Consider the following 17128-nt stretch of genomic DNA (forward strand, 5'->3'; position numbering starts at 1 on the left):
TTGGTAAATTTGATGACCATAGCTTGATTGCAAGTGACATGAAAGAGTATTTGGAATTGAGGATGAATCTACCGCACGGACTTTCCAAGCGAGAATAAATTCACCGTCGACAGGGAAAACAATCACCACCTTTGTGTTAGTTCTCAAAATTGGACACCAGCACAACACCAAATTCGCTCACAATGATTACCTGTAGCGATTTTTCTAAAACAAAGTCCGCGTTACAATCCCAGTCCCCCATGGACGCCGCGTGCGGAATGTACGCCCTTTCTTGCGCAATGTACCTCTGAAAAATTATTTTTAGAAAACCTTTTGGCCAAGCAACAATCACTATCCCAGTGTTGCTTAAAAATCGAATGAGGCGATCAGAGTCATAGTTCGGGAAGCTGACAAACATGGTGCAGGCATAACATTGTGTGAAAAGACTTAAGGCACAATACACTCACATGCCTTGTGGTGGATTTCACATTCTGAAATTAGTCAGAACTGTTGTAGGTATTTTTAACGTGTTTTAATATGTCCTTGGAATATTACAAAGCGATTCATCTGACATTTCTAGTCATGATTCCTACAAAAGACAGCGTTATGCATTGTCCTTTGATTGGAACCACTTGCGTCATTCCATCTTGTAAAGAAGCCGGTTCATGGGCTTAATCATACTTTATCATTTGATATCAAAATATACCACGCAACTCTAAAAATGCGTCGATTTTCACTCGCCGTCAATTAATTGCTACAAATTTTGACGGGCTGTCAGAAGTCGGTTGTGAAAGTAATTGGCACGTCAACGGCTCAAGCTAGGTGTGGGCAAATTGGCAGGGTACCACAAACAGGCCGATTTTTGACATTCATGTGCGAAAATGAAGCACAGCAAAGCTTGTACAAAATTGTTAGATTATAATAGGGAGCTAATTTTTTCTTTCTCTTTTCTATAGTGTTGGTAGTTTTAGATATCGCCAACATCAACCCATCGATCACAAAAACACGTGTTCCAAATATTCCATCTGAAGTGTTCAGCATCCTCAAGCTGAACTATGAATCCACTCAGGAGTCGATGATTTTAAGGTGAGTCGTGACCTGAGTGAGCTCACTAGGAAAAATGATACTGTGAGCCATGGACTAATCACGTTCCTTATAAACGTCATGAGCTGAATCATGAGCTGATAATTTCTACCAATGCCGTGTTAGTAAATAAGATGGCTGATAAGTGGCAATATCCGGAAATGCAGCATGCATTTGCACAGCTCATTCAGAAACTGGGATATATACATACTGTGTATATATGTAAAAAAATAGTTCACATCCAGGAGGCCAACTTACGACTCAAATAAAGTCTAGCTGTTATGTTAGACGTGAAATACCGAACACTTTTCCACAACACAATCAAGATGCCAAAGTAATGCCGGTTTGCCTCATGTGATCAACACAACTAGGCAATCATCCACTAAAATGGAGGATTTCACACATCTATATAAACATGCCAGCCAGACTTGTGTGCAACTTAGCTGAATTGTGAATCCGCTAATGACTATCACTCTGGGGTGAGTTGAAGTTGCATCTGCTCACTAGTGGTGCTGCCCGTGAAAAGCTAACCGGGGCTAGAATATTTCAGATGACATTCAAACAGCTTTAGGATGGTGTCTACTAGTCGCTGCACCAATGGAAACTATACCGACACGTTTGAAATGGACAAATGATACTGGCAGGCGAAACGTGGAGCTCGCTTTACACCTATCATCGGCCTTATTGGTGACTCCGAATTGGCACACCCGAATGACATTTTGTTCAGGAAGGACGAGTCCATTGTCTCCATGATGATAGCGAAAGTGTATGCATAGTTTTAAAATGGTGCTGCTAGTGATATAATCGATTTAAACGACACTGGCACGTTTGAAATGGACAGACAATCGTAGTGGCCGAAACGTAGTCCGCTTATGTCTATCAACGGCCGCTATCGGTAACATCGATTGCACTGATTTCACAGCCAAGTTATTAACGAATCATTTGGATACCCAGTACTTTCCAAACATAGCAAAGCTAGGTCATGGAGTCAAATAGGACATTTCATGGCAGGCGGTCATAACGGAAATGAGTATTAGTTCAAAGTGGGGACTTGACGACCGGCGCTACCAGCCGGAAGTGGATTTTCTTTTTCATTTTTCTGCACTTATGTAGTGTTTTCTCTGTTTTGTAACGTGTGACCAACGCGTTTTATGGTATATAGACGTCACCGCATACAAGCCCTGTATCAGGCTGGCAGGCGGTTAGATATTGCATTGGCCTTAACGCGCGCTGTGGCTTTGTGCCCAATAGGCCATGGTGGGCCTCGAAGAATAATCTCTCGAGGCTACAATGTTTTCAGGGTCCTGACAATGACGCATGGACGTTTAGATGAACACACGTTCTATGGTACATTGCACATCGAAAAAAGCGAGTTTCGGCTGGCAGGCTGCTGGGTATTATGTAGGAAAGCTGGGCACATGGGACGCTGCTCCTATTTGCCCAGTTAGCAGCACTGGTCTCCGGGAATAACCCGCCAACGAGAAGATGTGAATTGTCATTTAGACAGTTTTGGAATAGTGTCGGCTGGTGATTTTACTACTGGAAATTTGATTGGCACGCTTGAAATGGGCAGATAATGCTAACAGCCGAATCGTACAATCCACTCATGCCTACCGCCGGCTCCATTGTTAACTTCGCTTCTCTTGTGTGCTTGTTGGGATGTATGCTTCTTTTCAACGTGACAGATGTGACCGTTGGACCTGATTTTTCAGGTAAACATACCTCTCATGGGAAATACATTTAGCCGCATACACACCCTGTTTCACGCTGGAAGGCGTGTAGGTAATGCGCAGGCCTTAACGCACGCTCCGACTGTGTCCAGTGCTGCCCATGAAAAGTTAACCGGGGCTAGAATATTTCAGATACCGCTTAAACGGCTTTAGGATAATGTTCACTAGTCGTTGCACCGATGGAAACTATTCTGACACGTTTGAAATGGGCAGATAGTGCTGGCGGCCGAAACGTAGTCTGCTCATGGCTATCACCGGCCCTACTGGTAACTCGGAGTGGACTTATCTCAGCGACGTTGTGTCCAGGAATCATTTGGAGCACCTTGCAGTAGTTTGTAAATGCAGAAAAGCTAGGCCATGCAGCAAAATTGGAGATTTTACTGGAGACGGCCGGAAGGTAAATGGAAGAGCTTGGTTTGAAAGGTGATACGTGGCCTGGCGTTGCCTGCCAAAACCTAGGCAGAGCAACGGCTCAGAAAGAGGTGTCGCCCATACTCATTTTGCAATTAATTCTCCCATTGGTTGCCATGGGGTAAATCTCAGCAATCTCAGAAGGGGGAGGAGGCGGGGTTCCATGAAACGTAGAGATCCCACGTTTCCTCGCGTGCAACCCGAAAGGCACATGATTGATTTCCCGTCCCAAATGCGACGGTTTTTCTCTTATGCCATGCGTGACTATCACACTACGTTTTTCAGACCAACACACGTTTCATGACATTCACATGTAGCTGCATGCGAACCTTGTGTTATGCTCACAGGCGGTTAGGTACTGCGTCGGCCTGAACGTACGCTGTGGGTTTGTGCCTAATAGCTCGTGGCGCATCATGTTTAATGCCGACAGAATCATGATACTCTGGCATCTGACGTGGTTTTGCTACATACGGCCCGCTGCCCCGCTCCTACTCTATCGCGCACTCTATTTCAAGAGAATTTGCAACAAGCACCACAGAACTGCTCTCTGTTGCCCTTGCCCTGAACACACGGTGTCCGTTCCTCCATTACTTAAGATTTCGTCAAACAGCGGAGTGTACTGTGCTTATGCAAAACGTTTGCTATCTCATCCACATACATTGTTATATCATCGTTACATCACTCGGTCTGATTCGATGCCGGGTTCACCGTAATCTGGCCTATGCTGTTACGGCGGTCAATGGCCTTGGCCGATCAGCTGATCGTTCATGCCACGTTTGTTCGCGCCAACTCGCCCGCCGCCAAGCGCGCGCACTTCGGCGCGTGGATGGAGATGTTCTTATTGGTCGGGCGGGAGAAGTTTCAAAAGCGTCGAAGCCAATCGGTACCGGACCGCGGACAGAGCACGACTTGGCGCATGGGTTGGTCTTTGGAGGCGGGATCAGGGCGAGGTCAAGCAAGGAGCAAGCAAATATGGAGCGAAGCGAATGTATCGCCTACCATTGCTGCGATTACCAACATGACAATTATTTTGTCGCGAGGCATCATTGCTGATACGCAATGCAGCAATAACATGACGTGCATGGCACGGCAAGAAGAGGCATTTTCGAGAAGTTTCACAAGAGCACAATGTTCGCGTTCGCACAAAGAGCACCGTTCGCTAACGGAGACGCTTCCATCCGGAATGTCATTCACTTGAGATACGATGACCTTTTATGTTAGGTCGGCACTAGACTACTCCTCGACGCCAAGCCTGATGCATGACGTAGCCACATGTTCATTGAATAGCGAAATGCATTTGCTGTAAGAGAACGTGGCATGTACCCGCCCGCACTTGTCCAAAAAGCCGACTGGCATCTGCGAGAGTCGGGCCTCTGCCGCCGCCTCAGCGGCCGACCCTTGACCCCCGGCGAATCGGGAGACCCGCAGTCACGTGACGCCCTCCGGCACCCAGTCAGATGCAGAGCTCGGAAGACAGCGAGGGCGAGGGCGCACGCCCCGCACAATCACACCACACTCACAATGCCATATCCTAAACAGTTCACGTTTGAACGTCCTGCACTGCATCGGTTCTCGGAGAGGTACACCAGACTGGCGAGCCAATGAGAGCACCAACAACTCTTCTACTGACTACAGAAAATCACGTTACTGTGCAGAGGTCACGCCGCCGGCGCCGGAGCAGGGGCTGCTGCGCAGAGGCGGATCCGGGCATCGCCGAGGGAGGCGGGCTGGCCGCCGTCTGCAGCGCCGCCGCGCGGGGCCACTGGAGGCTGAGAGACTCCGCGGTCCGCGGCACGACTATGATCGCGTTCTCACCCGACCGCCGCGTGCGCAACCATCTGGGTCCGCCGCTGCCGCTGGCCGTGCCACACCGGTCCACGTGGAACACCTGCCGGCGCGCACCGGGTTGGGAGCGGGTGAGCGGCCGACCGTCCACATCCCTCTCCGCTGCCTGGCGCGGCCGGCTCGGTTGACCCTGCGTCAGACCATCCGCCGGGTCTTCGGTGAGTCGGTTAGAAAATGTCACCATGACACGCTGTTCAGCATCAGGGCTCCAAAACTCCACAATCCCTATGTTGTTCATAGTCTGTCAGGCATGCAGAGGAGGAACAGGTCAGGGAAGAAGTGACATAGAAAATGGGAAAGCGCACCAATAATGTAATTTTCATGCAGCATAACAACATGCTTACAGGTCACACAACTGTAAGTTTGCTTGGTTGACCCCTACCAACCCATGCCTGTGCAGTCTGGGAATTCAAAGTAATCAATCAGACCTACTAAACAGATCAGCTTGCATTACAGGAATACTTTCACTGGTACAATGCAGTAGGACCTGGGCATAGGAGTTAGCAACAATGCATGTAAGTGTGCATTTGCGATCGAATCACTAAGCAGGCCATGATGGCTGACACATCAGTGTACCTACTGCGCCTCAGCCAGGTATGTCATGCTCTGCAACCGCTGACGACGTGTCATTACGGGAAAGCAAATAAGCCTGACTAACGCATTTTTCAACCAACAGTAGTAAACTACTTTATGGCAATAGCGTTACTCCTAAATGACAGATCTAGGGGCTCGAGGAAACCCTCCACATCACCCTACCCCATCCACAAACGCGTCGTGGGCGTTGCTATGCGTTGCTATGTAAATAACTAGGGCCTTGGTAAATAACCACGAGCCACCCAGGGCAAAACAACACCGGGTACTCCAAAGTTTTGACTAGTAGGTTCAACACATACTATAAGTATACCAGAATCGGGATTAACAACAGATTTAGTATGTTGTACCAAAAGTTGGCAGTGCTGTGCTAGCAGCATCTTTGGTTTGTTTGTGGCGATTAAGTGTAATCACGTTTCCCACTCGCAAGACACTTGAAGTGGGATGCGGTACTGGCAAGGCTATCTGACGAGGTAGAACCGTCCGGTCCGAAAAAGTGGCAACGTCGAGCTCGCGTGAGAATAGAGGTAGTTTGGAAGCAAAGCCTACATGACGTCAAGTATACCATATTTGATGACGTCAGTGGCACAGAGTCCTCTCAGTTAGCCAGCTGACTGCTACACAACACATTAGTTTGAATAGTGGGTATGTTCTGGTGGCGTGCTCCTGGCGGTTCCCCGTTGGACTGAAAAGAAATTATCCGTCATTTCGCTATTCGCACACATTTCTGGAATGAACAGTGAGTCCTGGAACAGTTTAGCCTTATTAGAATGTACGATTTTTGCATGTATGATGATATAACACGGGGTTATATGTCATGCGGCGCTTGTGGTGTATTGCATTCCATGACCACGCTTGTCGTTAGATAGCCTTGGGCTTGTCCAAGGCTGGTTTGTCGTTAGATAGCCTCAGGCTTGTCTGTGCCTTTTGTGCCTGGTGGCAGAGTTGAACAGCTCAACTTTGGGGGCGTGCGGCTGGCGCTTCCCGGTTGGACTCTGAATGAGTGGTCCACGGTTTTTTCATGCAAACACAATTCTGGAAGGGAGATTGAATCTCGGAATAGTTTGACCTAATCAGAATTTTATATTCTTTCGTGGGGTGTACATAACTAGGGGCTAAACGTCATGCGGCGTTTGTAGCGCATCGCGTGTCGCAGTTGCTTGGCGCCTTATATCAGTGGGTTGTGGCCAGTTGCCATAACTACGCCTCGTACGAGAGATTCCTGAGCAGTTTGTCTTGAATAATTGGTAGCATTTAAAATGCTCAGTCTGTGAACATTTTATTATGCATGTGTGTACAAACCCTGATGTAAAGAAACACTTGACAGTAGCATCATAAAGCCAATATCATAGGGTTTTACTGTACTTACCTTACTGCAATCACATTACTGTGATAAGAAGAGCGAGAGCTATTACAAATCAATATTGCAAATGTTCATATAATCATACTTATAGGCAAAGTAAATCATGCAAGCTGAGCTGTTCAACTCTGCCACCAGGCACAAACCGCACAGACAAGCCTACGGCTATCTAACGACAAGCCTGGTCATGGAATGCAATACGCCACAAACGCCGCATGACATATAACCCCGTGTTATATCATCATGCATGCAAAAATCGTACATTCTGATGAGGCTTAACTGTTCCATGACCCACTGCTCATTCCAGAAATGTGTGCGAATAGCGAAATGACGGATAATTTCTTCTCAGTCCAACGGGGAACCGCCAGCCGCACGCCACCAAGAAATGCCCACTATTCAAACTTATGGGTTGTGTAACAGTCAACTGGCTAACCGACAGGGCTCCGTGCCACTGACGTCATCAAATATGGTATACTTGACGTCATGCAGGCTTTGCTTCCAAACTACCTCTTTTCTCAAGCAAGCTCTATGTTGCCACTTTTTCGGACCGGACGGTTCTACCTCGTTAGATAGCCTTGGCCGATACGCAGGGATCGGAGGGCTGGGCATCAGCCAGCGATATGTAACGGGTAGCTATCAAGGCTATCGAGGCTATCTATCAAGGCTGGGCCTCGGCCAACAGCCTTTTTCGAAGATGTACCCCTCATTGGCAGCAGAGGGAGAGGTGAGCGAGACAGATGTGAATGGTGTTCCAATTGGTACAGGAAGTGGTGTGTGCAGAGCGGCGACGGCCGCGCTCGCAGTGAAATCGAAGAACAATTTCGACTTTATCGAGGGCCGCCACTTACTCCAGCAGACGACAGCCCCGCACATATTGAAGTGATGATTAAGTTCAGGAAAGGTGACAATTGTTAATGGTTTACTGGTGTGTATGAAGCACATTTTTTAAAGTAGAGCTGGAACCATTGCTTTGATTTGCTTGTTATGAATATTGGTTTTTAGGCAGCAGAATGAAATGAATATCAGATGCAATGTGACTTGAGCTGCCCGTGACTAATGACACTAAAAATTGCTGAATAAAGTGATTACTCTGCAGCCCACAATACCAATGATGATGTGAAAGCAGCCTGCTTGTTTTATCAAAAGGGCCTCCATAACATAATTAATATGGTTGGGTACTTGTCAACTAGATTTTGCACACAAATGTGATTAGTTTGTGGAGAGTCTGGAATAAAAGTACTATAGTGATGTGCACCTATTGGCCATGATTGGTAGTGAATTGGGAGCACAACAAATATCATTGTGATCTCATATTTTTCATGGTGAGAATCATTACATTAAGGATGTTTGTGACAGCAAAATGAGCCTGATCATGTTGATCTGTTGTTTAAAAGATGATGTACTTAAATCATGTGCATATATCTGAAGCGGGTTACAATTGATTGTAAGGGATATGATGGGCTGATAGGTATACATGGCTATGACTTGATTACAAATGTCAGGGTGTGCCTTTTTAAAAGCCTTTGGTCACATAAAACTTCTGCAGTATGGGAGAGAATTCATGTGCATGCTTAATGGTAGATGGATAAGGTAATGGGGTTGGATGGGGGAATTGTGATTAGTGGTAGATTAAGCTGGGGTAGGTTGTAAGAAACATCATTATGCATTGAATACCACAGGATAAACATTGTGTCTTCTTTTACTGTGCAGCTTGTGTTAATTTGTCACAACTGATTTACAGCATGTCACTAAGTACTATGTTTACCATTGTGGAATTTGTTGATATTTTCAGCTAGATAAGTTATATAGTCAATTTGCCATTGAATTCTTTCCAAATTAGCTGAGATGTGCTGAGGCTAGGAGTTCCTCCTGTGCAGCATGGGTGGCTAGGTGCGAGACAGCATAGCTGTACAGCAGCATTGTAAGATTTGAGCAGGGAGGTAGTTTTCTATTGAGGTTGGGAAGGGACCTCCATTCCTTCTCTACAGCCCTCCCCCCCCCCCCCCCCCAGCTTGGACTCAAGCCTTCCCCCAACTTTGAGGAGACAGTGGGCAAAACATGAGGAAGAACTGTTAATTGGCATATTTGGGGGGCTGGCTTCACCATTGTTCACTTTCAGCCACTCCCCCCCCCCCCCCCTCCTCAGCTCATCTTGGAAAACTGTGCCCTGGATTAGATAACATCCTATCTGCACTGTGCATAAGTGGAAATAAGCACAACCCACAGTTAGCTTGGCTTTTGTAACAAGTCCTTTTTGATAGAAGGATAATCTGCTGCATCAGCAAAGGGCCCAATGAAAGGGAATGTTCCACATTGACATGGGGTTTTGGACTGAAATGGCCATCTTGAGGACCTTTTGATGCAGTTCAAGGCCATGCCCTTTTAAGATCCAAAGTCCTCTGATTCCTGAGTTACATGCCTGCAAAAGCGGCAAAAAGTTTGTTGAGGGGCTATTTCAGAGCCACTTCCGCAATGGCGATGTCATAGGAACGTCATACTGTGGTGTATTGCGTTACGGGTGCGCGTGCCTGGGCGCGCCTCTGCGGCCGACCTGCCGCCGCGGTCAGCGGTCACCGGGACGCCTGTCTTCTGATACCGGTGAGAGCGCGCGTCCATTGTACTAGTGGCAGCGAGTGGGGGCGTGCCAAACGGAGTCTAGGGAGAAATTGGCTGGTGTGGTGGGGAAGAGTTGGAAGACCTCTTGCGACGGTTGGATGCCTGTCGGCTGGCGGTGGGGGACGAGAAGAAAGCGGTGGGGAAGGCGCTTCTTGGCCTCGGTTCGCGGATTGCGGTGATGGATACGCTGTCAGAAGAGGACACAAGGGATGTTCGGAGCCTGAAGTCGACACTGCGTCGGGAGTTCGGTCCGTCCCAGAGCTGGTATCAGGACTGGCTCAGTCAGCGACGTAAGCAGCCCTCCGAGACATACGGTATGCTTCCTGGGCGCGTACCTGGGCGCGCCTCTGCGGCCGACCGCCGGGGGCGGGGCCGACCTGTCGCTGCGGTCAGCGGTCACCGGAGTGCCAGTCTTCTGATACCGGTGAGAGCGCGCGTCCATCGCATTACGATCGCCGTGATACTACAGTCTGTTTTATTGTACAGTCTGGACGCGTCTCTAGCAGGGACTGGGCTGGGCTGCGATGGTGGTGGGGGCCAACCCCACGGCCCCGCTGGACCGTGGTCCATCCCCCATTCCCGGCTCGCATCTCAATACCGGGATTACAGGCAGCTCCACCGGCTCCAACCCCCTAGGCTGGGCTTCCCCAGCAGGGGCCAATCCCGCAGCTGGCTCCTCCGTCGTAGGATCAGATTTGCTGGATGACTGGGAAGCAGGGCCAGATGAAATCAGCTGCACAAGCTCGCCAACGGTCATGCCTTAAATATTATCAAGCCGGCAGTTTCAGCATCTCGCTGACTGCTGGGAGCGGTTGGCAAAGTTTATTGCCAGTTTAGTGAGGACGTCTCTGTAGGTCCTTGTGGGTGGTTGCATCCTTGTGTCGACGTTGGACCTCCCGAAACGAAAGTCCTTTCCAGGACAGCTTTTTGCGACAAAAAAAAACTGACAGCCACGATGTGACGACACATGGCCCTGGCCGCAGTTTGTGTTCCATGCGGTGAGTCTTCTGGAAGAAGACCGCCCGGACATATCCAGTTTGATGTTACCGGTCAGTGGAACTACCTTTCAAATTGTTATTGGCACTGATTACTTGGTATTCATCCAATTGGAGTAAATGATATTTGGCTAATCCAAATAGCATAAGTAAAATAAACCCCAATTCTTAATTGCGAAAGGAAGGCATTTAAATCGGTCTCAATCCGCTGAAAATATATGCTTTTTTGACATGGTTCTGAACCTGAATTGAAGAAGGCAAAAATCTGCTTGAAATCTTCGCAATTTTTTTTTGCAAAACAGGTAGTCCAGCCAATTAAATTCTGAAGTATTGCTTCTAGGGTACGGAATTAGCATGTCAGGTTAGCTGCAACAAAGTAGACATAGATGGCCACAATTACCACGAAGCGTAGTAATATGTGACCCTCTGCAAATTCTTTAACAAATTTACATGCTGTAAAACAATATTTTGCCCTCGCATGTTTGTTTGGTGCAGGTGTGCTGAAAGCAGGTGCGTTTTTCTTGTTCTTGATGGTTTTTTTTTACAGATTCCGAGAAATCTTGAAACGGGCTTTGATGTCTCCCGTCTCAGCAATGATGAGCTTGCCAAGAAGCTCCGATCCTGTGGTGTGCGTGTGGGGCCCATTGTTGGTAAGTGCACTTCATAAAGGTTGATGGCTGTGAAGATGAGATATTTATCCACCCTGCGCGGCGCAGCTCCAGCATGAAGTATGTGACAAGTACGTTCATGAACCAGTTGCTTCAATTTGGGGGGGGGGGGGGATATTGTCATGTCTGTCCTGGCTGTTGAGAAGAAATGTGTGTCTTCACAATGAGGCTTTTGTGCTATAATCTTTGGTCCTCGGTTACATGGGCAGGCTCCACGCGGCGCCTCTACGAGAAGAAACTGGTGGGCTTGCTGGCTGGCGGCCGCCGGGACCGCCCGGCGCCGCCCGTGGTGGACGAGTTCTCTGACGACTGCTCGGACGGGGACGAGCTGGGAGCAGACGGGCCTCGTGTGGGCGAGCCGGCGCCCGGCGCCAGTGCCATCCGGCGCCGCCTTCCCGGCGGCACTGACGGTGAGGCCGCCAGTGTTCTCTGACGTTCTGGCCGTTCGGGGTGAAACGAAGGGTGTTTAGTGGTTGCCATGATGCGTATGCTGTTAAATGAAGGACGTTTAGATGAAGCGTTTTTGTTCTGCGCATGTGGCGACCCGGGTTCGGTCGCCGCCCGTGACCGAGCCGCGTCTGACGCCGTAGCCGTACCCCGGTGTCACGTGACCGGGGCCCGTGAGCTGTTGTGTGGCCGTGGCGTGGGAGCTGACCCGGCGTGCGCCGGTCAGAGCCCGTGGCAGACCTGGCCGCCAAATACCCCGACTTGGGGACGCTCGTGAAGGAGGAGGCCGACCAGCCACATCTGCTCCGCGACGGAACTGACACCGGTGGTCGGGACATCGGGCACGGCAGGTGCGAGGGAGCGCTCATGGTCGACAGCTCGCTCCCCGGTGACATTTGTGCATGTACTAGCCCACCGGACACGCTGGGTTGTCCTTTCGCGAGAAGCTGCGGGCTGTTCAAGAGTATTCGGGGAGCAATATGTATAGGGCGTTTGTTTTTTGTACACGTATGTGGTGTTTGGAGATCGTTCAACAGCGGTCCTCATGGCCGTGCACTCGCGAACTCGGCCACCACCTGGACCTGCCGCAGATCTCCAAAGACAGTGGGCGGCACGAGCTGAGCGGCCCGCACCTAATGTTGGAGCCCGTGCGCTGCCGGGGGGCGGATGGTCGAGCTGTCAGCCTGACACTGGGCCGTGGCCCCCAGCGTGTCGGCCGAGGTCGGCGGACGCCACGAGAAGGAGCGGCGGCCATGGGTCCGGCGCGGCGTCAAGCTGTTCTTCCTCGTCATGCTGGTCGGCCTGTGCTGCATCGGCTACTATGTGAGCATCGGCGCAGACGGTGCCTGGCAGCCGAGTGTCGTGATGCGACGTCGGCATGATGCGGGGGAGGAGACGAATCATTGGTAGTGCGGATAGGATCATGTTCGGGCTGACATGCTCGTCCGGTGTGTTCATATTTGCACACCGTTTCGGCCAGTAATTCTTCAGCAGTCGTCAGGTGTTCAGGGGCTCTGGGAAGACAGCTTGATATTTAGCTCTCAACCATGCACTCGTCACAATCAGAGTTTTCTCCTTGCAGTTGGTGAGATTCGAACAGGGATCCTTCTAGGCTATAAGTCTTTCGTTCTTGCACTGAACTGAGTAGCATGACCTTTCGCTCGTACAATTTTCTGGTCGTCAACTGCATATTTGTGCTTCTATTGGGGATTCTTAGGAATGAAAGTCATATCGGGCCGATGTCTACGCTTGGACTACTGACGATGTTAGCCAGTGTCATGCTGTTGTTGGGGACAGTTGGAACTCCCAACCAACATCACATCTAGTGGCGGCACGGGGGCAGGAGGTGGAGTAGCCAGGCAATGTCAAGCAGACGTGTGGAAACATGTAATCCTGGACTAGGTTTGCGGTTCAACATTGAAGACTGCTTTGCCTTGTCCTGGGACAGACCAATCTCTAATGTAAGCGTCCCTGGCCAGATGCCGGCCACCTAGCTGCCTGAAGCAATGTTGTGGCAGGATGTACAGTACGTCTCGGCTGTTGCCTGACTGCAGATCGAAGGAAGCAGCCTGGCACAGCAGCTTGCACCCGAGCGTGCAGAGAAGCATGCCGTGATGTAGCGACGCTCCTCTCGAGCTCGTGCGGCAGTCTCGGCGTCACTCCGTGTCCCTCCGCAGGAGTGGCAGCGCTGGGCCGCACTGCTGGAAGTTCTGGTGGAGGCGGGGCGCGCCGCCGTCGGCTCGCTGCCTGCCGCCGCGCCCGTGGCGCCGCCTCCGCCGGTGGCCCCGGTGGCGCCGCGTGGTGACGTCCTGAAGCACCCATAGTCGCCGAGTCTTCGGCCTCCGCGCGGGAAGCTAGCGGCAGCGCGCCGGGGACGTGTTAAGCACAAATCACGCAAGCACGACCAGTGACGTGGTCAACGGGTCACGTGTGTTTCTATTCATAGCAATCAATTTCATGTTGCTGTTTGTGGCATTGGGTGGCGTGTGAAGCCTATCGTTTGAGAGCCCAGCCAAACAGCCAGATCGTGCATGTGGGCGCTGCCCGACCCAGTCGGCAGGAAATCACCAGCGTTACGGTGTACCGGGGCGGGTGCGCTTTCGTGGTCATGGCTTCACTCATGTCGTGTTGAATGAATAAATTATGATGCTGATTTGCATCGCGCACGTGTTCTTCCCGCTGGCTTTGAAGGGTGATGGCCAGAAACGTCACCGTGAACAGTCACAATATGAAGGGTCTATTCAAGTCATCACATCGCGTAAATAGCTGAACATTTTTACATAAGCTTCGGACCAGTGAAGGAATAACTAAAGTGAACATTACGATATCGTGCAAAAATGTGTTCCCTCTGGTTGTCTGCTCATGCTAACTAGTTCTGCCAACCCCGGCGTTCGTATGCCTGGTGCTATGCCTTATGCCTCAAACAAGCGTCATGCGCGCAACAAGAGATTGTTCGACAAGAAGCTGACCATGTACCACTTCCAGGCTGGTGACGCGGTGCATCTTTTCAGGAGTGTAGCTCAGAGAGGCCAGCGCTACAAGTTTGTCAGGCCATGGAAGCCTGCGGTGGTTATGGCCAAGCTGACTGATGTCAATTACAGGGTGAGGGTGTTGGGAGGGAAAAAGTCTGTCGTTGTTCACCACAATAGACTGAAGCCTCGTTCCGATGACCCCTCAGTGCCTGTCGCAGGCCCAGACATGACTATTCCTGGCTCGGCATTATCTGCGGACCCCGAGGTTGGAGATCAGCCTTCACCCCGATCACCTCAGCCACAAGAAGGCGCGTCACCGGAGGGCGACTCGTACTTGTCGCCGTTTGCTTGTGACACATTTCCAGCCTGCGAGAATTCGGTGGCCGCGGCTGTTGCTGTGGGTGGCCCGGCGCCTCTCTCCACAGGGATGCCTGTTCCGCCAGAGGTGCAGGATTTATCCACTGTGGTTCCGGAGGGACATGTGTGTGAGCACACCCCTGGTGTGCTTGATGTTCCTGTTTCAACTCCAGATGGTGGAGATGGACCACTGACCGCACCTGTGTTGGTGCCTGATGGGCCCGTGACCGCTCCTGTGTTGGTCCCTGATGTGTCTCCGATGGCCTTTGCTCCTGTGCCAGCCCCCCAGCGCTCTGACAGAGCTTCTAGGCCACCGGATCGCTATTGTCCGAGTTAAGTCGTTAAGTTAAGTCGTTAAGTTAAGTTAAGAGTTAAGATTTGCTTAGGTTTGGCTAAATGTGGCTGAAATGCAATGGGAATGGATGAAATGCGATGGGGTGATATCAGGACACAATGTACTGTCTGGGTGTTGTCCTGGTGTCGTGTTTGGCAATGTCTTCGCAGGCCTACCGGTGTAGCGCTACCGGTTGTTGTGTCCTGTTAATGGGACAGTGTACATAGGCATGACATGTCATTCGAGTGTTGCTCTCTGACTTCACGACCCCTGTTTCCCAGTCCCCCAGCCATGCCTCAAGCCGAAGCTGTTCTTCATTATTCCAGTTAGTGAAGCTGAAAGCTGCATCGCACACGGCCCGAGGATTGTGTGCGGTGTGGGTTAACTAACACTGAACTGTGGACCGCGTGTGCTGCGTATGTCGTGTGTTTTGCCCAGCGTTCGCAGATGGGTCGTTGCCGCAGCCGTGCTGCCCGCGGTTGTGCTGTCCGCGGCCGAGCTCCGCGGCCGAGTTCCATGGCCGTGGTGTCCGCGGCCAGGCTCCGTGGCCGAGCTCCGTGGCTGTGCTCCGCAGCCGAGCTCTTCGGCCGAGTTGTATGCGGACGAGCTCTGCGGCCGAGATCTGCGTCGGTGTTCTGCGGCCGAGCTCCGCGTCGGCCTTCTGCGGCCATGCTCTGTGATCATGCGCTGCGGCGGAAGATTGCAAAGTGATGCGTTCTCTTTTGTTAACAGGGTCGGGTGTAGTCGGTGTACCGCTTGCAGGTCTGGTTTGATTTAGTGCTTGCTCCTCGTTTGTTGAGTCACTTAGTTTGCTATTATCTTGAGGTCTAATTTAGTGTTAGTCAATCCATGCTATTTTCGTGTTCATTTTGTATTGCTAATTTTAGTCCCTGTCCTGTCGGTTTCCGCCCTGTTTAGTTCTAGGTCAAGTCTGTCCATTTCCGAGGTTTCGTTGCTTTCCTGCCGGCGTCCACGAGGAGTTGAGGCGCGGTGTTGGCGATGGGCGGTCGTGGAATATAGCGCACCTAAAACCTCGGTGTCTTCGACGTGGCGGCCGTCTACACATTTCCGATTCAAAACAAGCAAAGTGAGGGTGGCAGCCCGTCACAGTGATCGCGCGCGTTCCGTCACAAGTCAGCGCCATACCCGCGCGCCCTGGCCTCCACAGACACCACCATTCCTGACTGGCCAGGGCTTCACCTGCTCTGACACAGCCAAATGGGTTCGACCAGCTCCCGTGCTGTGTCCGAAAAACACGAGCGGCACTGCGCGCTTGCATCTTCCCCAGTAGCTGGTGGTGTGCTCGCAGCCCCCACTGCGAGCACGTGCGTGTAGCACGGGCCCCGTGTGCAATGACTATATTGACTAAATAATTGGTGTGTAAGACATGTTGGACACCTGTCACAGTTTCTTTTTTCTGAATTATTTTCCCTGACACCACATCGCCGCAGAAAACCCTACGGGGAGCTGCCTCAGGTGAGAATTGGCCCAACGGACATTTCATCGCCCGTCATCCAACGTAGACGACTTGATTTGCTTTTGTGTGTAGACAGTGGCGTAGCCAGAGCCTTGCCAGGGAGGAACACGGGGTTGAAAAGGCCCATCTTATGCTGACCTGCCCCGGATATAGCTTACTTGTTGACAAGGGACGCGGTTTTTCTCGTTTCTATTTTTATTTTGCATTCAGAACAGAAAACAAGAGCTACCGTGAGATCAATCATGTTTAAGTTTTGAAGTCAATAAATTGCAAAAAGCAGGCGTTGAACGACCGCATGAAATAAACCACTGGCACCCTTAATTTACGCTGATTTGGTGAACTCTTTCTAAAACGATAGCATTCAGGAGCTTTGTCAGAATGTTTTATCTGGGTTCTGTCGACATTAATGACATCACGAAAGTAGATTGTGGATCGATATGTTTAATGGAAATTTTAAGATTAAAATTTGATCGCAGATCGAGTGGTCAATAATGTGTGTTGCCATGACCAAGCCATGGTTGGCTGGAAATGTTCAACAACCAGACAGAATCGATTAGTGACACAATCTATGTAACGTGGTTTTTTAACATGCACGCTCGCAAATCTTAGCAACAAAAACCTCCACCCCAGGCATTGCAGTCTCCGTAGTCCGCAGAGCGTTAGCTCAGTGGCTAGCTTTTAGGCATGGCCCATCGATAGACAAAAATGATGACACCTTTGAAATAATTGCCATTAAGTATTCGAATAGATTAGTGAAACAAGCT

The 17128-nt window shown here is 50.4% G+C and overlaps 1 protein-coding gene across 1 annotated transcript; it reads left to right on the forward strand.

Annotated features, from left to right (window-relative positions):
- The first annotated feature begins 7553 nt into the window (after positions 1 to 7553).
- Positions 7554 to 13897, forward strand: LOC119092055 (uncharacterized). Its single transcript, XM_037215014.1, has 6 exons — positions 7554 to 7723; positions 11158 to 11260; positions 11488 to 11688; positions 11952 to 12075; positions 12433 to 12547; positions 13402 to 13897. Exons 1-6 carry the CDS (start codon positions 7694 to 7696, stop codon positions 13546 to 13548), a joined length of 720 nt encoding a protein of 239 aa, XP_037070909.1. The 5' UTR covers positions 7554 to 7693; the 3' UTR covers positions 13549 to 13897.
- Positions 13898 to 17128: the final 3231 nt, after the last annotated feature.

The sequence above is a fragment of the Pollicipes pollicipes genome, unplaced genomic scaffold (genome assembly GCF_011947565.3).
Source record: "Pollicipes pollicipes isolate AB1234 unplaced genomic scaffold, Ppol_2.1 Scaffold_3447;HRSCAF=4054_pilon_pilon_pilon, whole genome shotgun sequence".
Taxonomy (NCBI): Eukaryota; Metazoa; Arthropoda; class Thecostraca; order Pollicipedomorpha; family Pollicipedidae; genus Pollicipes; species Pollicipes pollicipes.